Genomic DNA, 25,248 nt, shown 5'->3' on the forward strand with positions numbered 1-25,248 from the left:
GACATTGACTTGGTCAGACAGTGGTGCAGCATGGGTGCTGACAGCCTCTCTTCGTGTCCAGAGAGGGGCTGTCATGTAAGAATGCATGAGAAATTTCCTCGGTGGAGAACTTTGCTTTACAAAATAGTTGCTTTTGAAACAGGGTAAAATAAAAAAAGTTTCCTCGTTTCTAACTACCATTTGTTACAATGACAAGTACACATATACTGCGTAGTGAAGAGCTCAAATGAGGTTTTCACGTTTAAGCCATAAAGTAAATTGGTTGAAAGAGCTTTGGAAGGGTTTTCAATGAAGTGAAGTTTGAAAATAGGCCATTAAAAAAAGAAAGAAAGAAAGAAAGAAAGAAACAAGTAAAATAAGGTCACATTTGATAAAAATAAAAAAACACTCCATGACGTTTGCCTTGTATTGGACAGGAAAATAGACTTAGTTAACAAAGGCTAGCTAAACATCAACATGAGCCTACTGTACTGCAATATGCACATTCAGGAGGTGGTGTGTATATTTAGGAGCTTATTCTTTGCCAAAACACCTAGTAGAAAATCTCATAGGTCATTGGAAGGCGGTATGCAAGCAAATGCAAATAAGGCAGGCTGTACTGACCCTTGATGGAAATCTCTTTGCCCTGAAAGCGTCGGAGGTAGTCGAGGACAACACTCTTCCAGTAACTCCGGTATGAGATCAACCCCAGGTCCGACAGAGGCTTTTCTGGGGAGCCCACCTTGCCTTCCACTTTGCTTAGCAGGTAGCCTGGGCATATAGAGAGCGTACAGATGCTTTTACAAGCAACATTGTGCTTGGGCTTATGTGAATAGTTACAGTGTTGAATAATTTTGAAACAACTAGTTTAAATCCTTGGCACAAAAGCCACAACAACCACAAACAAATATAAAGAACAAGGGTTGGGGGGAATTCACTTGCAGGAGACAGTTCATTTTGAAAGTACTGCTATTCAGACATTGGCGTGAAAAAACAAGAGCTCACCATTTTTGTATTTTTTAAACCACCAGCAGTACAGAAAATTTGTTTACAGATTATGGCTTTGTCGTGTTAAGTCTACCAGAAATCTTCTGATGCTCAAGGTCACAAGGGTGCTTCACGCGCACCCATCGCATGGCCTAGGGTGTGATGTACATTGACACGACATTGTGAAGTGCAGATGTCACACGTAATCTTGACTGCACAATGCCGGCAGTTTAGGCTGTGTTGTGCAAATGCAGCTTGGTACTTTCTGCCTACATGTGTGCTTCGCTTCACCTTCACTGTAACTGTCGGATGGTTGGCCAAGGACCCGAATGCCAGTTTATAGTTTAGCCCACGCACAAGGTTTCTGGGCTGATCACTAATGACTCAAACAAGGAGGGGCAAGTGTCTCACAACAGTTTTTCACCCAATACTATGGCATACAACGGCATACTTTTGTCAGAGCCACACTGCCTTTGCTGTTAGGCCTAACCAGCACTGCTTTGCCAGGTGTCAGTGACCAAAGTCACAGTTTGGCATTGAGTTCACTCACACACATCTATTTCAGAGTGGCCATATGTTACTCTTGGGAAGCCAAGAAACTAGTTTGCCAAAAAAAGCAATATATGAGGGACAGCCCGAACAGCATGGACTTTCTTCACAGCCACCATTTCTGCGACATTGTGCATGTCGATCCTATGTGAACAATCAAGTGAGACACTGTATGGCATCTAGAACTCTGATAGCATTTATACATTGGATCAATAGATAAGGTGGTGGTGCCGCGGGGATGCTCAAATAATTGAGCAGGTCAGAAAAATATCTTGGCAAATATAAACTAATTCTTTGACATTATCTTGTTTCGCCTATGAGTCATATCAAACAGCAGTGCAACTAGCTCACCGAAGCTGCTGACAATATATGTGTTTGAATATATATTTGCCCATTCTGATTACTTTGAATATGCTAAACAGTGAAATTTGAACAAATTGAATAGTGAAGAGCTTAATCTTTGATTGAATATTAGAAACTAATATTCATTCGTGCAGAAATGAACGCCTAACAAGCAGTGCACCATCACTTTTGCAAGCTGGAGTGCTCCTGGCAGGCAGTGGCAGTCTACAAATATAGTATAGTATAGTATAGTATAGTATATAGTATACAAATATATATACAAACTACTTGCACTGCAGGGGATCTCAGCCTTATAAATACACCTAAATTTTTTTTAACGTTGTGTGAATACTGAAAATTTCAAATACATAGTCAGGACTTCGATGCAAGAATTGATTTAAGAAAGCAAGCAAGCATGCTACACTGACACAACAATGCTGTGAGCTATTTGAGCAGGACTCACTGAAGTCAATGAGCATCCTTCCATAACCTTGTCGTTGATATGGTGGCAATGTCAGGATGCAGGACACATTGTAGTTGAGGAATGAGTTCTTCTCCTGATCCAGGAAAGAGAGAGCAAACAAAAGATACAAAAGAGTGAGAAACACATACAGTTGATCATCGATATAACAAACTTTAATATAACAAAATGCTCGATATAACAAAGTATTTAAATTTTTATAAGTTCTTGTCTATAGAGACTCCACATATTTTGAGACTAAATGTAATGAAGTGTATATAACCCCAAAGTGCCTACCAAGTTGACATTTCCAAATTCCCTGAGTTTTCCAGGTTTTCCCTGAGTGCCTTTGCAGCGACGCAGAACTATGTTTAATGTCAAGATGGGAAACCATGTCTCCAGATGCTGTCACTCTCTAGTAAGCATGTGAAAAATTAAAAAAGAAAACGACATAATCCAGTTTGAATACTAAAGAGTAGTGCTTATTTTATTCAAAAAGAGAATAGAAGGGAAGGGTTAGTAAAATGTGAAGCAAATAAAATGTATTCGAAAAATATTGCAAATCAAGTCGGACATTCTCAAATACGAATACAAGCAGATGCATACAGAAGCAAGTATTTTCGAATACTGTATGAGCTTTTTGTACCAACTGATAGCAAGCTCAGTGGTATGCGGCCCAAACTTTGTCATAATTGAGATTCTCTTGCAACAGCTCGTAAGTCAACCTCAACTGTCCTGACATACTCTCAGCCCGCGTACGACGCCTCAGTGTTGTGCTTCACTGCTTTAAAGAGTTTATTTTTGTTTCCATGAGGGAGACTTGCATCTCGGCGTCAGCTAAAATTGTCTTTTGAGCTCAAGATCCTTCAAACGCTTCCTTTCCCATTCATTCCTCAATGCGTAGGTCCTTTCTGTTCTCATCCTCTTTGCGCTGCGCGTTCGCCCCACAGACCATTTGAACCATCTTTTTGGTCCCTAGGGGGAACAAAAACGTCTGAAAAATCAGCCAGTTGGAAAAAATAAATGCATGTCTTTTACTGCTCTTAAGGACTAAAACCGCCAAAGGCACATTTGAAAAAGCTCCAAAGGAATGTCAGTACACTTATTAGGCATATTGGTGCTCGTACTGTGACAGGAGATACCGGGTGCCCGTGTGTATAATTAGGGAATACATACTGTGCCCCGTGGCAATTGCCCCTTCCCACACTTGTTATGCTTCACTGCAATACTGTGTATGCCTCACTAAGTAACATTTTTGTACAGAGGTGAAGGTCACTTTCGGGAACCAGCGTTATGCAACGCAGTGCTTTTCGAGCTTCGAAGCCAATTGCGAGGACCACAAAGGCGGAGTCAATTCCATTGATGACAGCGGCAAATTCTTTCGATGAAAAACACATTGCCCAATGGCAAGAAGCTTAATAGCGAACGTCTAAGCAGTTAGGCCTAGTGTTGCCGCAGTGGTGGCTATGGCTTCCAGCTGATCCGCATGCGAGAGCGCTGGTTCGAGGTGGCGAGGTAATCAAAACGGCAGTGGTGGTGGCTTTGATTAATGCCATTTCGAACCTCAAAAAGTCCAGAAAATCGGACGGCAAAGGGTTCTTGCATGCGAAATTTGAGACGTTCTAATACAGTGATTCTATGGGGTACATGGTGGTGCCGCGAAACCGTTCAAATTATCGGAAATTCGGAAAGTCGGTAGTTGACTGTACACTGGCAACTCCTGCAGCCGACAAAAGGCCGTCAAAGACGATTCGTTACGATTGCTGTCTGTTACTCGAGCCAGCATTACCACAACTTTCGTCCGCTTTCAACAAATTTACAGCTAATTTTCCCTGATAGAAGCACAAATTCCCTGAGTTTTCCCCGAGTTTTTCCAGACCACTCAAAATCATTGAGAATTCCAGGTTTTCTCGGTTGGTAGACACACTGAACACGATTTCAATCTAACGAATTCACTGCCGCTGTGAAGCAATTCAGAGGCAATAAATGGAAACTTCTGCGGGTGTAGATGGTCAAATGGTTGAATTATGAGTGGCTATTTGCGAATGTACCTCTCCAATCCCTCTGCATGAGAGAGAGTGGCCACCAAAGTGGAGCAGCACAGCAGCAAGACAGTTTCACTGTTGTGTTTCATATAAAGTCCAAGGGTGATAAGATCCTATTGCGCACCTTGCTCCATATTGCTCTGGACGCGAGGGAGAGCATGAAAGTGTGAGTCGAAAAAGATGGTGGCTTGATTTCTGCTGTCTTCCTGTGCAAGCTAGGAGGAGGAGGGAGTGAGGAAGGGGGCAGGTGAGCAAGCGCCTTCTCTCTTAGCCTGGCCCTGGCTGCGCATGGCTGTCAGCGTGGCTGAGAGAATGCACGGCCCGTGTGCCCTACCTGAGAAGTACAGTATTTACTCGATTGTAACGTGCTGTCGATTGTGAAGTGCACCCGTTTTTCATGACCAAAAAAATGAAAAAAAAAAACAACCTTGATTGTAACGCGCACCCGTTTGCTGGGACTTAAAGAAAGAAAAGTCCTTTACAGTACCGCACACCTCATTCTTTCACACAGAAATACAACTATTTCTCATTTGGAAAAAAACTAAGATTTACTCTCAATGCACCAACGTTGCGATAAATAAAAAAACTCGGCAGTTTCGCGCGACAGGTGAAACATCGATTACGATAGCAAATTAGTAGACAGCTATACAAAAAGTAAGAGTTGTAGTTTTATTGGCAGTATAAACTTTTAAACATTCGCTTACTAACTAAATTAACAAGCATGGTGACTTCCGCACACAAGCATGAACACGTCTCACTCAATGACCGTGGAAACTCTCTAAACGCTGGAGTGAGGAAGTGTGGTAGCAGGAGCGAGGGAATTGACCTTTGTGCAGTCTCTCACTTCGACAAGAACACAGGGCACAGTGCGCCTAGATGCATAGACCCTCCGTCTCTGCCACAGATCACTTTCAAGCAGCCACCGGTGTAGAACCCCTCTCCTGTTGGCGCCAGTCCGAACGTAAGTTTAGAAAACTCCGAACGAATGTGGTGCAACCTGATTTCCATTCGTCCCCGCAAACGTGATCACTTTCCTTTTAACTGCGGCATCATGATGAACTCGGCATGTCTTTGCAGTTGGTATTTCCATGCTGATAGAGCAAACGCAGAAAACAGGAAGACGGGCGGTGAAACCTAAGCCAAAGGAAGCATTGCCTAAGCATTGCCTAAGCATACCTAGTACAGCACATGGAGAAAGCTACGGCAGCTTGGCTTGAAGCGCGTACGAGGCAGCCATTTCGAAATGTCGATGGCAATATGGTCACACAGATTTAGGGTCGTACTCGATTCTAACGGGCACGAAATTTTTGGACTCGTTTAATCGGAAAAAAAGTGTGCGTTAGATTCGAGTAAATACGGTAATCTGTGGTGGTTACAAAGGTTAGGCAAGCCAAGATGGCCCTCGCTTCATGCTCGCTTCATGTGTGCTGTTCTCTTGCGTGTTTAGTGCTGGAGGTTGTGTAACCTTGAGTTTAGGAGATGCGTTAAAGTGAAAAGGAGACGAAGCATTTGCACCCCTCTGCCTGTGCTCTTCATGATAGTGTCGTCCCACTACAAGCGACACTACCAGCCTTGATGGTGGAGCGAACACAAAAGTTTTGCAGGCTTCACTTTGTACCACCAATGTGAAGATATTGTCCACACAGCATGAAACCATATCTTTGGCTGCTGCATCCCAAAACTTAACAAAATGACATTTTTTTTGTTGGTGAAATTTGTTTTTTATCATTTCCTGATAATTTGGAAAATTTTATGGCTTTTCTGTGTAAGGAAATCTACCGGCGACTGTGCTTGTTTGTATAAGCTGTCAAATTTGATTATGATGAAGTGCCGATTTTACTGACTTCATTACAGTGGACTCTCTACACAACCTCAAGGGACCAGGGAAATTGGTTCCGTTCATCAGGAATTCCATTTACTGAGAGACAAAGCTGAATAAAATTCCATGACTACAAATCCAACCAACCAATGAGGGTAGCGTTCCATTTAAGAGGCAGTTCCGTTTAAGCGATTCCCATTTATCAAGATTCCACTGTATATCAAGGTTTAACAGTATATGCTAAGAAAAACAGATGAAGAAAAATGCAGTCGAACCTCTTTATAACGAACTTGCATCTGACAACAATACTTTTGTGATAGTACCTGATATTCATTATAAGCATACACGTTGATATTGGTAAAAAAAAAAAGGGAGATAGAGTCCATATCACGTTTATGCAAAGCAAATGCAATTGGTGATGCTTTTGATGTACTCCTGCAAATTTTTATGGCCCATTGGTGGCTTGCGTGTCGGCATGGGAACAAAAATTACGTACACACACCTTGCACCATCACTCATACTCAACTGCGCTTCGGTGTGATTGCACGCAATTGGAATGTTGGCTTGCTGGCTGCGGCCAAATCAAGGCACTGGCTAAAAGGCACAACATCCGCATCCAGAACGTGTAAAGTTGCTTGACAGCCGATTTTTCGGACAGGAGAGAGGTCCGCGGGTAGTCATGAACTCGCTACTACGGCCATCAGTCTAGCCCATAGATACCACTTTAAATCGCTGACAAGCTAAGAACTTATTAATGGCAAGCTTCCCATGATGACTTGTTGCCAGCCACTTTGCTGGTTGATGGCAAAATTTTATTACAGCTGTACTGCCTAAGTCACTAGGGCTAACCAGTGCCGTTTTGTTGGGACTTGGCAACCGAAGTTGAGGTTTGGTGCGAAGTCTATGTGGCAGCAACTTTGTTCACGACTGCCATGCTTAAAGCATTGTGTGTGCAGATATTGCAAAAGTCAGGCAGCAGGACACGAGGCATCAAAATATCTGTTGTCGTTATGATTGGTTTTAGGAGTGGGTGCCAGCACCGCGGGGAAATCGGAATAATCGCACAGGTACAAATAATCTGGCACCTGGCACCTGAAAAACCATTATGAACATACAGTCAAACCTCGATATATCGAACTCTTTCTGTATCACCTGGAAAATGGCATACATGTTTTATTTTTTATTTCGAAGAAGCTGAACATAAAATGTATATATTGAACTCCGCCACCCTGACCATGTGCACTCGGTTGACAGGGGGCAAGCTTTGCTGCAACATCCTTGAAGATTGCAGTGGCGCGATAGGCATTTTGGCTGCTGCGCACTATAGCTGCAGACATAGATCGTGCCGAGGGCGCCATCTGAACGTAGCGGTGCACGCATGTGGCGGCTTGGGTAGTTCAACAACATCAACGACGCATTGCATTTGCCGCACCGACTCCTCCTCAGAGCGGCACTCTGCTCATGGCGTGCCTCGCAAGGAATGGCGGTTTGCATTCACGACATGCACTCACAGATGCCTTGGCCGGCACCACTCCATACTTTGTTTTTGACAGTGTTTCAAAATGCTTCGATTGACGGACGTGGAGATCGCAGCGGATGTAGCGGACAAACGAAGATGCTGCCGAGGTTGACCCCGCACACACTGATGTTGCCCACTCCCAACTTCTGGCTGTAGATGCTTTGGCCCTTCTATGCTGCTACTGCAGCACAATAGAAGGCACTGGCCTATCCCTTGTTGATCGTTTAGACTATGTTGAGGACGCCATGGTTAAGCACGCAGCTTCCAATAAGGAACAGGCAAAGAAATAAATACTTTGTGTGAAGCTTCAAGTAGAGCCTCGTTGATACGTTCCTTTACGTACGTTTTCCCGGCGCCAACATTCACAATCGAGACCACAAAAAATGACCCAATAGAGTTACACTCATTTTTTACCGGTTCACATGTTCCCGGAAAACAAGATTTTTTGGCATCAACGTTCGTCGCCAAACTGCAATTGCATAATGCGTTTTTCGGCCGCTAGCTCCCATATAAACAAGAAAATGCATGAGGAGCGTGTGATGGAGAACAGTATATAGGTGCCTGCCGCTGCAGCTTCACCGCTGTACTCACCTGCCCGTCTCACGTAAAAATGCCGGTGCACACTGTTAGATACGGGACCTTTTCCTGAGCCTCCTTCGAGTTCACCAGGCCACATCGAATCGCGTCACATCTAATTAAGGAGCGCAGAAGCACATCTACCACGTTCCCGAGGAGCGGCATGTCCAAACAAGTTGGCGTCCCCCACCTCGCGTGCCACATGTGGAGCTATTCACTGCTTGACTCTTCCCGAAAGTGTAGCGGGAGCCTGGCACTGTTCCAGGTAATGTGGGTCCTGAACAAAGCTGCTTTGCGGCTCTGAAAGGTCGCTCGAGAACAAACCAACTGCCCCCACTGTGCACTTGCAAGCCGTGAGGCAAGGCTGTAATGCACCATGAAGCCCTTATAGCAACCCCCGCCATCCGCTTTTGTGACGACAGTTGCAGACTAGGAAGGCAATACCGCAGAGAAGTAAGCCTTTGGACAATTGGAGCCCAAGGAGCGACCCTCTGCGCCGGTTGTGACATTCGCACAGGCGCCTACCATTGGCTGAAAATGACGCCACCTGAGCGGGCTTGCCGAATGGCCAAAAATGATGCCACCTGAGCGGGCTCGCCGATTGGCCGAATGTGACGCGACTTCGAGACACCGAAGGGGTTAAAAGCCAGAGACCAGGAGCAGCAAGGGAGCATTCCTTCATTCACCTCTTTCGAGCTTCTTGCCACGGGCTGCAGCGTCCGAGTTGCTGGCGGCCCGTAATGACTTTATGACTGTTAATTTCTTTGTACTCTCACTGTAAATAATGTAAATAAACCTCCAGTTTTCATCTCAAAGTCCTCCTCAACCTCGGCCAACTCCCGAAGCCAATGGCAAGGTCCAAAAATCTGGGGTACAACAATTGGGATTGTCCTCCAGATCCAACAGCACTCAGTTTCTCATTTCTGTACCAGCAAATCTTCTCTGGGGTCGTCGTACGCGGCATTCACAGCTATCGCCACCAATCTTATTGCGATAAGCATCTTCGCCTAACTGTTTCACAGCGCATGGTGCCGTTGGAAGGGTAGCGCATGCTTTAAATAGATGATAACAGAAATGCGCTGCTGTTCCCTGCTACAGATTGTGATTGTATACGTTTTGCAGCCGCTAGATCTCAGTAAACAAGAAAATGCGCAAGGCGCGCACGATTCAGAACAGTATATAGCTGCCCATCTCATGTGAAAACAACGACGTGGTTTCTTATTCCCGTACCACCAAATCACCGTCCAGGTAGTCGCACGCTGCATTCAGTTATCGCTGCCAAACCTATTGCAATAATTCTTCTGTCAGCAACACTTGATAACAAACAGCATGGCATGCAGTCTGAGTTTCCCAGTAAATTAATCATTTTAATGGCCTGAAATTTCAAATGGTCCAATCTTAAGGGGGGAGGAGGGGATCAGAATAAACTTTTTTGTTTCTTGACAGAAAAGGCTGAAATTTGGCACACACACTGCACATTGCAATAAAAAGACAAATCTAAAATTTCATTAGGATATCGTAATTAGTTTTTGTTTTATAAGAATTTATAAGTTCCATGCTTGTGGAAAGCCTGGCACAGTAACGAAACATGATAGGGAGCAGGGAATACTTTGTATGTTTGCACAGATGTCTAATCTACATCAAGACACTGTTCGATTCTTTTTTTTAAAGCGCTAATAATTTTTTGCTCAACATAACATGCACATGACTGTGCTTCACTGCATGGAGCCATGTAGTAATTGTGAAATAATTAAACAATGGAAAGATAAAGAAACATTTCAAGACTGTCTTTAAGTACAGCACAGCTTGTGGATCACAGCAAAACAAACTGGGCCAAAATTGGTCCAGCCATTGTTGTGCTACGCTTTCCACGAGCGAGGTGATTGACAAAAAAAATGCAATTGAGAAAACTGGCTGCAAAGTTTTAACAGCACTGCAAATTTATTCAAAAGCACCAGGGCTGTAATATTTTGAATCATTGCTGTCAGGCATCTTCTTACACCTTTGCCTCATTGTTTGGTGGGCTTTGGATGCCTTCTTCAGGCGTTCTTTATCTTTTTCTTGTGCCGTCTGGAGTAGTGCATGACCACCATTTTCACTGCCAGACCGAGCCTGGTATCGCAGTGTACACCCACAGAACGCTGTTGGCATCTTGGGCACAGAGTTTTAGCGATCAAAGAGTTCATCGCGGAAACAGGCATAATAATGAACTCACAGTCACAAGGGGCCGAAATTTGTTCTTGGCATTGCTGCTTCCGCTCAGTCGCGGACACTGCGCGAAGGGAGTCGCGAACGCTGCATGCCTGCGCTTCTGCAGTCACCGCTGGCACAAAACGCGGCTCGAGGCGCGTCTGAATCGTGCGACGATTCGTCTGGTGAGCCTTGAGTCACCATACAGTATGTAGCTCGTCGCACACCGTCGCACAACGCACACCGTCTCTGTCGGCGATGGACACCTTCGACCCGCGTCGCCTCCAACAACGCGATTTCGGTTGCTGACTCGCGCGGCCGTACGCACAGGTGCGAGAGTCTCCGTTGGCACTTCTTCCGGTGGCTTGGTTATCAGTGTCGATGTCACAGAGCGATTGTCGGCTTCGCTGCTGGAATCGCACGGTGCAAGATAACGCGGCACGTTATCCGCGTGTTCAGTCGGGTTCTGCGCTTCTCCCGCTGGCCGTCGTCTTTTTCTCGCCGTAGGAGGCTTGCGCTTTCGTTTTCCGAAGGCATGCTTCATTTAAAAGTTCTTTTCGAACGAGTGACGATCCATCACTGACCTGGGAGCTTTCATAAATCCAAATTCTGCGAGTGTCAAACGAAGAAACACGCCGGCGTGGTTTTCAAAGCAGACAACTACGGTCCGCTGTGGTTGCCAGCTTGCCCGCTGCTGCAGCAGCAACCAATGGCGAGACGCCTTTCAGTACGGCAACCAATCGGAGGCCCGCTTTCATCGCAGGGCCAGTGTGACCGCCTCTAGCAGACCCGCGCTTCTTTTGTGTTTGTGTGTTTGTTACAAGATGGCGGCGACCGAAGAATTCAGAAAGGGAATGGCGAAACTTCGAGCTTTCGAACGATACCAAGATAGCGGCGTTCGGTGGCGGGAAAGACGAGTTAGGGCTCCGCGAACTGCGGTGATTTTACGCGATTTAAAGCTGTTTTCTCGCCCTACGAACTCACAAATTAATTTTTTTCGGGCACTTTTAGTGCGTTTTCAGTTAAACCATTTTGATACAATGTAGATTAGGCATTGCAGATACCGAAACGCGTGGTTGCCAAAAATCGATCTCTTTTGCGATTTTCGCGATCTGATCCCCGCGTCCCCCCTTAAATAACTTCGAGAAACCTACGAACAATTTGACAAGATATGCATAACAAAATTTTTAGCCGATTTTTCGTAAAGCATAGAACCCTGGACTTTCAAGTGACCATCCGCACCAGGTACTCTAAGTACAAGCCAGCTGATAAGTCTATACAAGCACAAGGTTAGCACAAAGCGTTTCCAGTTATAACAGTTAAAAAATGGAGAGGGAGACGGCAACAACTTAGCTCTAACAGTGCTGAAGCAAAGACAAGAACTGTACCATATAAAAATGCACATGACGAGAGATACCAATGCAATAATGCAATGCTTGCCTTGGAGAAGTATCCAACGATGTGACATCCTTCAGCATCGGCATCGGTCATCACATAAAAAAGGAAAGGCTCAACATCAAAGTAGAGGGTCTTGTGGTCGAGAAAGAGCTTGGCAAGCAGGCACAGGTTCTGGCAGTAAGCCTAGAAGATAGGAAGCAGGCAGGATATCAGGAAAACAAGCAAGGTAAAATGCACCTCACTTTAGCCACTTAAACATATGCACTTGAAGGGGCCCTGACACATTTTTCTAATGAATCATAGAATGGCCTCAATGTTAAGAGCATGCCATCCCACGAATCTCATTGCGCAAAATTATTTTGGATCCTTCCACTACAAGTGTAGTTATCGCACTGATATCTGGCTTTCTCTTTGTGTCTTCGCTAGCGCACTAGAAGCTACACAGCGGAGAGAGCAAGAGAGCAAAGCTCCGGCTAAAAGTGAAGTGTCGTGGCGGGTGCAGTAGGCTATGCTACACAGCACACCGCTGCCAAGTTGAAGGCCACAAGTAGCTACGCACAGTGTAAAGATGAAAATATTTCTTTGTTTTTTTTTTTAGATTGCAGACACACATTTTTCACTCCTTTAACTTAAAATTGGCAATTATGTATTACTGAGACTGTTCTCATGATCACAAAGTCAGCCAATAGCATTGGTGGATTGACTGCTTTCGATGACGACATTGCAGATGCGAGCAAGTGACTGTTCATTGCTTTCTACATGAGATTAGAAATTTCCTGCTGCATGCAATGCAATAATATTTGACTCACATGTTCACAAGAGCCTCGTTAACAGATCGGCAACACTTCTTTTTGCTATGTTCAAAAGAGTCTTTCAGGGCCCCTTTAATATTTATGAAAGCAGCCAAGCTGCAGGCACCACCAAGCAAAATTACAAGCTTACAATCAACCCCAAGTTGGCTCCACTCACCGTCCCTGAAACTGCTACACGATATCACAAAAGTGTTTTAATGCAAATTTCTGCATTTATACAGTGTTTGACAGCCAATGTGTGCTCATCTTGTGCATGTTTCAGACCTGTATTGCACGATATAATCATATGGGAGGAAACGCTGTACTGCTCTTCATGTGCTACACCTAATGTGCAAATCACGTGATACTATAGTTGCTTGCAAGAAGATTGTTACTTGGCACATTACTACAGCAGTGTCTATCTCATTGCCAGAAACAAAAGCAGCAGTTTCAGTTGGCACTGCATGGCGCACAAGCTAGTGTTAACGGTGGTATGACTCAGTGCCGTGGACTACTCGGCCACTTAATGACCACTTTATGTGGTATTATCAAGTTTGTTCTATGTCGGTTCCCAACAACACAAATATTTTTGCCTTCAGGTGCAGCGTCACAGCTATTCATTCTGCACAGCAATGAAGCTGCAAAGAAAGGTATAATCTACACCTGAATGTTGCTGTACTTCACTTCAACAGAGAGCAATAGCAGAAGCACTGACAACTAAACCCACAAAACAATATTACATCTGGTGTGCCGCTCTGAGCCAGCAATGGTGCTGCCTTGATTTTATAAAGATCTGAACATTGGTGTTGGCCTTATACTCAAGTTAGACGTGCATATTTTTCTTTTCTTCTCTCTCTCTTTTTTTTTTTTCACTGGATCTGACTAGGGATAGGCTGCATAGAAAAACAGGTTATAAGCAGTGTACAAAACGAAAACACACCTTGTTCTTGACACCGTCCACCTCAAAAAAAGAGATGTTGCCCTTGCGGTAGATTTCATCACCTGGTGGGTGCCGCCACACACATTTTGCCTGAAAGAAATTAATAAATAAAAAATTACAGGATCTCTTAAGATCTCTCTTAAGAGGTGAACGGCGGAAGCCTACTCTTCCTCCTCTTATCATTTGCTTCTTTATCTTTTTCTTCTTTCTTTTAGTCATTAGTGCTCACTACTAAGCATTTTTAGTCATTTGTAATCAATTGTGGTCATTACAAGCCGTCGTTAGACATGTTGGTCATATCAGTTATTAGTAGTCATAACAAGTCATTTCAGTCATTATTAGTCATTGCTAAGCATTTTTAGTCATTTATAATGCATTGTAGTTGTTACAAGTTGTCAGACATATTGGACATTTCATAGTCATTACTAATCATTACAAGTCATTTCAGTCACTATTAGTCATTACTGCGGACTAGTAAGCATTTTTAGTCATTTGTAATCAATTGTGGTCATTACAAGCAGACATATTGGTCATTTCATAGTCATTAGTAGTCATTACAAGTCATTTCAGTCATTATTAGTCATTACTAAGCATTTTTAGTCATTTCTAACCAATAGTAGTCGTTACAAGTTGTCGTTAGACATATTGGTCATTTCATAGTCATTACTAGTCATCTCTATTCAATTGTGGTCATTACAAGCCATTGTTAGACATATTGGTCATTACTAATCATTATTAACCTCTACCAATCTCTATCATAATGTTATCATTCACTAACTGTCCCTATCAATCATATTTCATTCTTAATCTGTCTTCATATGGCATGATGGTGCTTTGGCGCACACTCCGGCGGTCAGGTATGCTGACACAAACTTCATGAGCCTAGGAAGGCTCATGAGGCCTAAAAGAGATGCAACGGAAAAGCAAAGCTAAGTCATCATATTCAAAGCAGCCAATAATGCGTACTTGGAAATTGTTTAAGAGACAAAAACAATATGAGCAGTAATTAAGGCAACTCAAAGTGTTGGTATCAGCATAGAGATAACCCCAAAACTTCACATGCCACAGTCCCATGACACCTAGTGTTTTAATGACACATTTTGATCTTGAAAATTGACAACTGAAATTTTTTCTTATGTGGCACAGCAGTTTTTAAGGCAATTGAGGTCAATTTAGAAGTGTTCACTGTTGTATTCCTCGTAGCCCAAATGCAACCTTTGCTGCTAAAAAGTCAATCTACTTAAGCCCAAAGGGACAGTGTGGAAACTCACAGTGTGCCGTCGCAGGATGGTGGGGCTGCCCATGTACTTGAGGCAGAACTGGCACAGGTACAATTTGGGTAGCGCCTGGTACTCCTCCGGATAAGGGGAGCTGTACCAGACGTCCATCTCATACCGGCCCATCTCCAGCACACGAATGCCCTGCTGCTGGTGGTGGTGGTTGTGGTGCCTATGGTTCCCGCTGTGACTGCCAGTGGATGAACGTGAAGGAGGGGATGACACCAGCGATGTCACTCGCTGATGCTCCTGTGAGTTAAACATACACAGCTGTTGCAGCCTTTCCAAGTCTAGCTTTCTTTCAACTACAACCAACATACATCCTATGCATTGAGCTCGTTTTCAAAGGCCATCAACATTTGCAAACTATGCTAGCCATCCTGTGCTATTGCAAAGTACGTTTTCAGCAGTATATAAGATTATTCAGGCTTGCCATAATAGTGTCATACAAAAACTGTGTATGAGACATGCATGCTGACCCTATTTAGCCTGTGCAGCAGCAATTTCGCGAGCTTATGCAGTTAAACCTTGATACAACGTCACTAAAATAAGCAATTTGCTCCGTTATATCGAAATTCAACCTTTTATGCTAGTAAGTACAGTTGCCGATAAGATTCTTTCGATGTGGAATGGGCCACAAATCTTTCTGAATGATTAGGCAATCAAGAAAAGCATATTTGAATCAGTAAACAATTCATTTTGTTGGCGACAAAAGATGCAGTTTCATGACTTGCTGATGACATCCTGACATTAACGAGTACAAAGCGAAGCCAACCGCGCTTTCGCATCCACTTCCCTGCCCCTGGCTGATTGTGTCACCCACAGTGGGATGACGTTATCATGAAAAGCGCTGGCAGTGGAGAGCGAGTGCTTAGTCTTCCTCTCACTTCAATGTGTTGCCGAAACTAGAGATTATGCAACCTCCTGTACTAAACATGCAGGAAGACAGCGCTGATGATGCCACGTCAACTTGGTATGCCTACTTTTTGCACACGCAGCAGACTGCCTCCAGGACAGGGCACGCAGGCGGCATATGCGCTCAGCTGTGCTGACTGCAATTTGCAGCTGTGGCTGTGCTGGAAAAGACGCATGCCGCAGAAAAAGGGATGCGCTGCTTTACGACTTACCACAGACTATGTGCCGGCAAACCTATAGTTCCTAGTCACGCCAAGATCCCTTTTGTGCACACCAGCTAACTTCTCTACTTGGAACAGTCGAATCTTGATAATTCAAACTCGAAGGGGCCAGAAAATGAGTTCGAATTAAAAGAAGGACTTGTTTTTGAAGTACTCACGCACCATAGCATGATGCATAAACGGTGCGAGTCATGAAATGTCGCGGCGTGCAAGCATACAGTGAGCCAGGGCCACGGAACTGCCCACGCTACCCAACGCTCGGTTCCCAACAATGACAGAAAACGAACTTCAAGGAGCGGGCTAAGCTGGCGCCAGCGTGGATGGCACGCGCGGAGACCATCGAAGATGAGGGCGTTACGAGGGAGTTGAGAAGGAGGGTGAGGGGAGCGTAGCTGTGAGGAAGGGTGGGAGGGAAGCGGATATGCTTTCCCATCAGCTCCCTGGATGGCATTAATTACTGTATTTACTCGCATAATGATCGCACTCATATAACGATCAATTTGCATTTGCATCAATTTCTTTTGACAAAAGAGTGCGATCATTATGCGAGTAAATATGGTACCTCTGACATCTACCACCACCGAAGCAGCAGAGTTGCCGAGGTCGGACTGGGTCTCCGTTGCTGCTTCTCTCTGCGTGCTTGCGTTTTAACGTGATGGCGTTAAGGAGCTTGTGTCGCAGAAAAGCCGGTGTCGCTGGCGTCGTTGGCCGTGAGCGAAAAATCAAGGAAGGCGATTCATAAATAAAAACAACTTGCAAGATGGGCTGGGTGGGGATCGAACCAGGGTCTCCGGAGTGTGAGATGGAGACGCTACCACTCAGCCATGAGTTCGATAGTTCAAAGCGGGATAAAAGTGCCTCTAGTGAATGGAGTGTTGCCTTGGAATCGTGCCGTAGAAAGTTATACTGCGGTGTATATTGGTAATTATGAGCATGTAAATTACAGAAGTCGCAGTTAAACATGTAGCGAAGTACGTTTTCGCTACATTTCTCCTGCGCTTGCTGCACACGCAGAGCCCTCTTGCGGCAAACACAGAAGACCCCCTCCTCGCAATGTACGGCGCTGCCCTGACAGGTGGCGCACCACTCGCCTGCTTCTCGCGGCCCGGCTGTCTGTGCCGATCACGACATTTGGCTCGCATAGATCGTTTCTCCCTCCGCGACACCGAGTTCTTAGGTTAATTCCGCTTGCTCAGGCGCACGTTTCGCTGCCACACCGAATTCTGCGTTGCTCGGCGCTCACCGCGTGAGTGGTGGGTGCAAAGTCCGATGCGGGGAACCTCGTACGTGATCGTTGCGCCGTAGCGCATTGTCTTACACCCCTTGTCGGGTTGATGGGAACGCTGTCCCATTCCACTCTTGAAGGTGAAGCTTAAGCGTCCTCCAATTTTTTCCCTTCATCTGCTGATAGATTGGCGCTGTGTTTACCTTTTTTTGTCCTGCATTCTTAATGTGAGTCATGCCTTATCAAGATGATGAAGTCGTTGCCGCTGATCATAATCATGTTGGCTTGCTCCCTTCTGTTGTGGCATCACCATGTTCAAAAGACAAGGAGAATGAGCTACTAGGTGTCACCTTCGTGTCCTTGTATTCAGGGTCTGTCTTGTCATACAGAATCGGATATGGCGCTTAATAACCTTTCTATCGGGATGATTCAGTTTAGACTCATCATTGTAAAAAATACAAGCGCGAATGAGACCAAACCAAGCCAACCAGAACAAGTGTAAGCGACAGCTGACGTGAGCAGACGATAGTGTGAAACAAGCGATCCAGCTGAACCAGATGCAAGTACAAATAGAGCAGTCGGGTCGGTCCGTGTGATATCAGTTTCTCACGCATATGTCACTTTAGGGGCCACTTTTATCAATCTCCTCCGCTTGCTGCTTGCTTGCTGCCACGGCGAGCCACGAAAAATCGGCTCAGGACCGATCCCTGCCACGGCACGTATTTTGCTGCTATTGTGGCTGAAGCTTATGGCATGACGCGGAAACGGCGACCTTGCCATTTGAGAGTGGGTGAAATTTCCACCACATTTTTATTTTTCTTTTGCGCACAGCAGTAAGGGGTTTCTCCTAAGCCTTCCCTCTATGGCGGGGTCAGAGCAACGCTGGTCAGAGGCACTGCCGCGTGATTTGGCACGCTGCGAGCATTATTGGAACGCGGTATGGTCAACTTAACCATTGCAAATGCTTATGCGTTGGAAATATCGGGCACCCATTGGAATACACATAAGTTTGATAGGACCATGGCGCCAGTTCGAATAAACTAGAAGTTCAAATTAAACATGTTTGAATTAATGAGGTTCGACTGTAGTACCCCAAAGGAAATCCCAAGGGACAATAACAGACACAGACTACAGATGAAGTCTGTTAAATAAAGTCTCGTCAGAAAAAAAAAATTCGCTACATCTGATATTCCTTATAAGTATACATGACAATATCGGTGAAAAAAAAATGTGGTTCGGTCTATGTGAAAGAAATCCAAGCATTTGTGATGCTTCCGATGAGCCAGCAAAGGTTCTCTTATAATTTTGATGACGCTTCGGCAGCTTGCCGTGCCAATACAGTTGAACTTCGCAATAATGAAATCGGCGGGGAATGTGAAAAAATTCGCTTTCGCATGAATTTCGCTATTGTGAAATGAGACAGCACAGATAGGTAATACATCGCAGAACAAAACTTTACTGTCAAAATTCCATTAGCCTACTGTGGCAAGCTTTGCTTGAGAATATAGAACAGCACTGCCGACAGTAGAAAGTGCAACACATGCGTCGATCAGAAGTAGCAGCACTGCTGTAGAGCAGTATTGTCGGCCAATTGCTTTCCTAGATGCAATAACTTTTGCAAGATTTTGCATAACTCAGCACCGGACGCAGAACTACAGCGCTCCATAAATGCAGTAGCATTTCTCCAGCACATGCTGCCACCCATAGGTGCTGATGTGTCTGGCGCCGAGTGCAAAAGGCAGCCTATTTCGTAGACATGAAGGCAATCGATCGAGATGACGGCCCCTTCGTGCAAACCTACGTCTGGCGCCGAATCCACACGCGATGCATGTCAGGTGGCACCAAAACCAACGTTCTTGAAGCAAGGGATGTGTATTCCCAGACGATCGCTCAAGCACAGCGCGATATGTAGCACTCCATGCTGCGACCTTCATCTCAAGAGCGATAAACAATTCTACGTTGATGCGATGTGGATTTCCTTGTTTTTTCTGCATGTTTCTCACCGAGGTGTACATTATGCACAGCACTAGGTGTGCAGAAACCGTCGTCACATGTCGGTAGCAACATGCACGCTGCTTCATACGGGCAATTAATAAAGAAGATGGCGGCCGTGTAGTGCTTCCAGCGCACACGATCGCCTCTGGCTCTAGGTTGTTTTTGTAAACAAAAATGGCGGCACCCACGCAAGTGTAAGGTGATGGCATTTTATGCAATTTTATGCAAAGCAATAGCATTTGAGCAATTTTGGAGCCTGCTTGCCTTGCGCTAGTAGGTAATATGCGGGATTACGTTATGGCAAATTTCATTCATGTGGGATTGTAGTACAGCAACAGGCGATGTGATGTGGGTGACTGACCTCCGTACAAAAGGTACCGTGTTCGGAACAGCGCCACAACCACGTTCATACTGTATTCAGATGGAGAACGGGGTCGAAATTCAACAAAATAGGCGGATGCTCAATTGTCTCCCGAAAGATGAGATAAACAGTGGAAGTTACGAGTTTCCAGATAGTCAGGAACAGCCCAGTAGAGTTCCATTGAATACTAGAACAGGTGACAAAAGTAACGAATCCTGGGTGCCCCTGACTCAAAAGGAAACAGACACTAACAATTCCCAGACTAAGACTATAACGACTACTAGGTCCGGTAGAGTAGTTTGAAAACCCACCAGGCTGGGTGTAGACGAGTGATGTATGAAGTGAGTTTGTTTTTGTAGTCCTTTGTTGGTGTGTATCCAACCTGCCGGCCCCCATGTATAATTGTATAAATGCTTGAAAAGGGGGATGCGTTGGAATCAGTTATGTGTTCTGCTGTGTACATGCGACGCCACATGAGAGAGGCAGCGCCAACAGCGTCTGTGTCTGCACGGTGAGTCACATGATGCGCGGAGCCTATATAAGAGGCGTTCACCGAATAAAAGGGGCTCTCCTCGATTACCCGAAGGACAGCGTCCTGACTGAGTTCTTGGGACACAGGGTCTCATTGCAACAGTGGCTGCATTGGCCGCGTGCCTTCAGAACCGCAAGGTAGCCGTCCGCTTCGATAATGGCTGTGGTTTTGTCCGCAGCGGTTACGGCAAACAGTTTCATTTTAATTCAGTGCAAAGCTGTCGAGGATGAAGAGCACCGGCTACATCGTGAAGGATGGATAGTCTGCTGGCGACCAGCTCCCTGGCTAAAAAAATAATAGAGACCTGAGCGCGGTGTGAAAAGCATGTCTCAGGTGAAAACATGTGCCATGGTGGTGCTGCGAAGGAAGTCGCGAGGCCTGCATCACTGCAAGTGTTAATAAGTCACTAGATGACGAAAACTGCAGCTTCCGCACTGCTTTTGTAAAAAATAGTAACAGGATTTACCAATTAATTAAGCAAATAAAAGCATGTTGACGTAGCAAGCATTTCTTAATTGTTTATTGATATCCTCGATAATTTGACATTTGGTTAATTCAGCCATTTTTTTTTTTTTTGGTCCCGTGAAATCCAAATTATTAACGAGGTTTTACTGTACTTTCAGCTGCCAAACCAACAAATATATTCCCTTTGCAATAATTGATATTGTATAAAATCAAGCATTTTCGGTTTTGTTATATCAGTAAAATACAAATTAAAGTAGAGCGTAATCAACCAACTTCTATATTTACTTCAGTACTGTATTTACTTGCATAATGATCGCACTCCCGTAATGATCGCACCCCTGAATTTTGTTGTCAAAATTCGATTTCTTTTTATTTCCCGTGTAATGATCGCACCCCGAACTTGCTGCAGCGATATGTCGTGTGCCAAGTCAAGCTAATATTGATCGCGTTTACCATCTGTCGAATGCTACGCGAACAACTCTTCAAGACAAGCCAAGAGGTCTGCATGCACCAAACATTCTTAAGTAGATGCCTCATTTCATTACTTTCATTACTTTCCGCACTTCCATGACTAAAAAAAGCTGCAACCAAACTTGCCTTTATTTTGTGTAGGCTTTATAATGGTTGTGGTCAACAACAAAAAAGGTGCCTTTCGATTCTTCTCATCTGCACTCGTGGACACGCAACAAATCGCAAGCAGCGACGATAGTAGCCACGTTTACACTGATACGTTAAAAGTGTACCCTATTCATACACCGACGCTTGTAACACAGCTAAGAGATTCACCCACCCTTAGCAGAAACATGCCGTATTAGGATAGTAGTGAAGACAGATGCCACAGTTTGCGCAGCATGCCGGCCATGTGTTTCTATGTCACTGGCAGCTAAGCGTGCCCATCTGTTTCTGTCCCCTCAAAGTGGACATGGCTATGTTATTGCCGCAAACTTGCCAATATTACAATATTATTCCTTACTGATACGGAAGAAACTGTTTCAATGCATGTAATGTACTCACGAGAAGAAAAAAAAATCACGTTCGGCGCGTTCGGCTTGCTCCGCCGGCCGCCATTTTCATTTTGGTGTCCCGCAGCAAACGGACGAAAAATTTTTTTTTTTCACGGGAAATTTAACCCGCATAATAATCGCACCCCTGATTTTGCGTCAATTTTTCTGACAAAAAAGTGATCATTATGCGAGTAAATACGGTATATCCGTTTTCAATCCACTAATGTGTTGCCCAGACTATAGGCAGCTGCTCGTTTCATCAATGAACTTCCCAAGATAAAAATGCGGCCTGTGTGCTGTCTATACAAGATATTTAATTAACTTTCAAATAAGCCTAGACTTAGCCTGTCCAGAAAAAGAATTGTCATTGTTGTTACTTCTGTGAAAAATAGGAGGCCAGGAACTTTATCTTGCAACACGACCGAGAGAATCTTATGCATGTTGCAATGATGTGCTATGCTTAGCTATATTCCGCACACGGGTGCAAGACTTGAGTTACTCTGTAAAATAAGCAAAAGAGAGTCGTGAATAATGAATATTGTCATTCTCATGTTGACATGCAGAAGGATGTCACTTGTGCTAGCTCTGTATAAAGTAAACATTTGACCGCTCTCAAGCTGCAGTAGACTCTACACGTACGGAAATCTATGACAATCCATGGAAACTTTCGCTGCCTGCACTCACCATTTCCTCTGCTGCTTTGGCTTGGGCTTCCCGAAACATCTCCAGGTCGTACACGGGAGCCAGGCTGCTCAGGTCTGGTTCACGGTCGGAGTCGCTAAGTCAATAAAAAAAAGGCACCCAATTTTTTTTAGGAAAGCAGTAACTCCTGCTAGGACAACAGTTTTCATTTTTAATATAGTAGAGAGAGTTGCTTTAAAGGGACACAAAGAGAGAATTAATTTAAGTGAAGTTTTTTATTTTGCTTCGTCCCTCCTCTTTACGGGCACTGTCTTGCCAAGTAGACAACTTCGGCCGGTGGGTATGTGGTACTATATATTCACCCAATAGACAACTTGAGTCGCTGAGTATGTGCCTAACTTGAGGTATAGCGCAAAAGGGCACGCAGGACGACAGAGAAGACAAAGACACAGCACTACTAACAACTGGCCTACTAACCTTTTGCGCTATACCGCAGGTTATGCAATACCAATGAGCCCACCAGTCTGTTCTTTTGAGTATGTGCCGTATAGACAACTTGGGTCACAGAGTATGTGCCTATCCTTGGCCAATTGGCCACTGTGACACTAAGTGTATAGAAACCTCAGGTGTATTTAGATATGTCCTACTTCTCTACACATTTCTACACATACACATTTCAGCACCATTCTTCCCTCGACAAGCATTATACATCTCTTTCATTCTCATGACACAAGCAGCTAACATCTAGGTGACACGGCTGTCCTCGAGTCATCTGCTACTGCTGTTACCTCGCTAACACAGACTAGCTTCACATTATTTAGATTGCAATACTGCGTTGGATCTGCCTGTTTTTATTTTCTGTTTTTTTTTTCAGCTGTATTGGTAAATTACCCTTCTACAATATAAAGGAACCACTTTTACCATGACATGAAGCTTGTTAAAAGTGAAATTATGCAAAAACGAAAAACCAGTGCTGATGCCGTCATAAAGTTCCTGCAACAGCTTGTCATAATGTCATGGATTTTAATGGCGTCGAAGTCGGATTGGGCCTAGTAAATATTTTATCGGTAAATATACACCATACTGTGTACCAAAAGAGCCAGACTGAACTTAAACTAAGCCAAAAAGATTGTTGTAGGAGTCTTACGCTGGTTGTTCTAGTTCCAATGAAATAAAACCTGCACTAAAGTGCACATAAAAATAAAAGCGACATTTGGGAGCAAAATTTCAATGACAACATTTTGTGTCCAGCGACTGCAAACAAGCATGCAAATTGCAAATGGAAGCCCGACTCTTTTCGTGCTTTGAACAGGACAAGCTCATTCAAAACAAGCAGAGGGTCGAGTTTCCATTTATACTGATATTTCACTTACAGCATGCCTTTGGACCGCGTTCTTGGGGATAGCTTCTCTCTCCTCTGGTCCAACATTTTTTGGTAGCATTCCTTCTGCTCAGGAGTCTGCACCTGCCAAGCAATTTGCATAGCTATACGTCTACTGCTCAGTTGGCGAGAAAAAGGTTACAAACACTAGCATAACCATCAGATTACTGCAGAGCAAGAGGTATGCATAGAGAATATACATTGGGCTCTTGTTAATTCAATCTCTGAAGGCAGAAAGAACCCACTGGTTCAGTGGCAACAATAGCCAAATATTAGGTCAAGCTAAAGTGTTAGAGCAGCATTTCAAAATGTCCAAAGCATCCCTTTTACTGAGAACCGAGCTCTCATAAGCAAGAATCATGATGTAAACGTAAGACACAATGGGTGCTGCCACTGTGAAGATATGGTACCTAATCCCGCGCAGGTTAACGCACTCGAACTACTGGTAATAAAGAATAGTTTACTTTGCACTTGAGCATTAAACAAAATGTAGCTACTTCAATTTTAATAATTCTTCTTACCTAAGTACTCACTGAAGCTAACTCTTGAGACCACTTGGTCAGGATTACTTATGGGAGTGGGTGCCCTCTGTGAGTGGGCTTCTAACATCAAGGAGACAGAGTGTGACTTTCATGGTTTTCAAGGCAGCTACGTTGCATACGATTTGAATTTTGGAAGATTTGGGTGGCCCCTTTAGTTGATAGCTTCTCTGCAGCTAAGACATATCTTGGTAAAGAACAGATTCTCCAAGATTTCTAGAAAGGCAATTCCAACAATCCATGTGAATTCAACATTTGCCTTTTGTACCTTTTTAGCCCATTAGGGAATCATTACAACCTCAGCTTGCCAGGAGCAAATGCCACTTTTCAGTTTATGACAAATGCACCTCTAGTGGCAGACAATCATCATAAAGTTTTATTAAATTAGATTTTACACACTACCTTCAGACATATCTGTGTTGTTAACATGCAATTAAAGCATATCATGTAAAAAAGTGAATCATTATGGTAGTTTTCTTTTTTCATGCCGAAATGAGCTCCTAAGGGGAAGTTTGGGAAGCAAGTGCCGTCTGTAAAGACACGCTCCCTGTTCACTTTATAGCTTATAATTGAGAGCTTCCCATTTGCTGATGCCTGGGAAGTTTTATAGCGAAGCTGGTAAGGGGAGTTCTGTACAGTTCTTGTGCGGCAGTGTGCAACAGCCTGGTCCCTATCAAATGCCAGTGCAATGCAAGTCAAAGCCCCAAATTTGCTTGAAAACGTAATGATCAGTAATTATAAAATAAAAGTTACTTTGTGTATATTTCATTAAAGTAGACAACTTATATGCATATTTTTTTTAATCAGTAAATTAATTTCCGCTTCTCACACCTCATTATAACAGCTCCTCGATGGAGGTCAGCTAGAAGTTTATAGGCTACAGCAGTGAAAGCTGGTGCCATGGTGCTGCAACGCCGCCTGCGCGGGGGCTGTCACAAAGAAGAGCCAGCCATAACTTCACTCTAATGTAGCAGCAACTGTTTCTGTGTTGAAGCAAGGCCATAACCCAGCAAAGAGATGCCTAGCACTTATGAGGGGTGTGAGAACTCACTTATACGGCTTCATTGTCTTTAATGTATCAGTTAGTCTGATTGGC

General features: G+C 44.3%; 1 protein-coding gene across 4 annotated transcripts in view; it reads right to left on the reverse strand.

Annotated features, from left to right (window-relative positions):
• Positions 1 to 25,248, reverse strand: part of LOC142582895 (histone acetyltransferase KAT7-like) — a 111,204-nt gene that overhangs the window by 16,065 nt on the left and 69,891 nt on the right. For all 4 annotated transcript variants that reach the window (XM_075693000.1, XM_075693001.1, XM_075693002.1 and 1 more), the window contains 7 exons: positions 23,606 to 23,697; positions 22,275 to 22,368; positions 14,867 to 15,121; positions 13,596 to 13,685; positions 11,907 to 12,047; positions 2,321 to 2,414; positions 604 to 750 (listed from right to left, as the gene is read on the reverse strand). In XM_075693000.1, coding sequence (XP_075549115.1) covers positions 604 to 750; positions 2,321 to 2,414; positions 11,907 to 12,047; positions 13,596 to 13,685; positions 14,867 to 15,121; positions 22,275 to 22,368; positions 23,606 to 23,697 — 913 coding nt within the window. The remainder of the gene's footprint in view (positions 1 to 603; positions 751 to 2,320; positions 2,415 to 11,906; positions 12,048 to 13,595; positions 13,686 to 14,866; positions 15,122 to 22,274; positions 22,369 to 23,605; positions 23,698 to 25,248) is intronic.

This window comes from Dermacentor variabilis, chromosome 5 (genome assembly GCF_050947875.1).
Source record: "Dermacentor variabilis isolate Ectoservices chromosome 5, ASM5094787v1, whole genome shotgun sequence".
Classification (NCBI taxonomy): Eukaryota; Metazoa; Arthropoda; class Arachnida; order Ixodida; family Ixodidae; genus Dermacentor; species Dermacentor variabilis.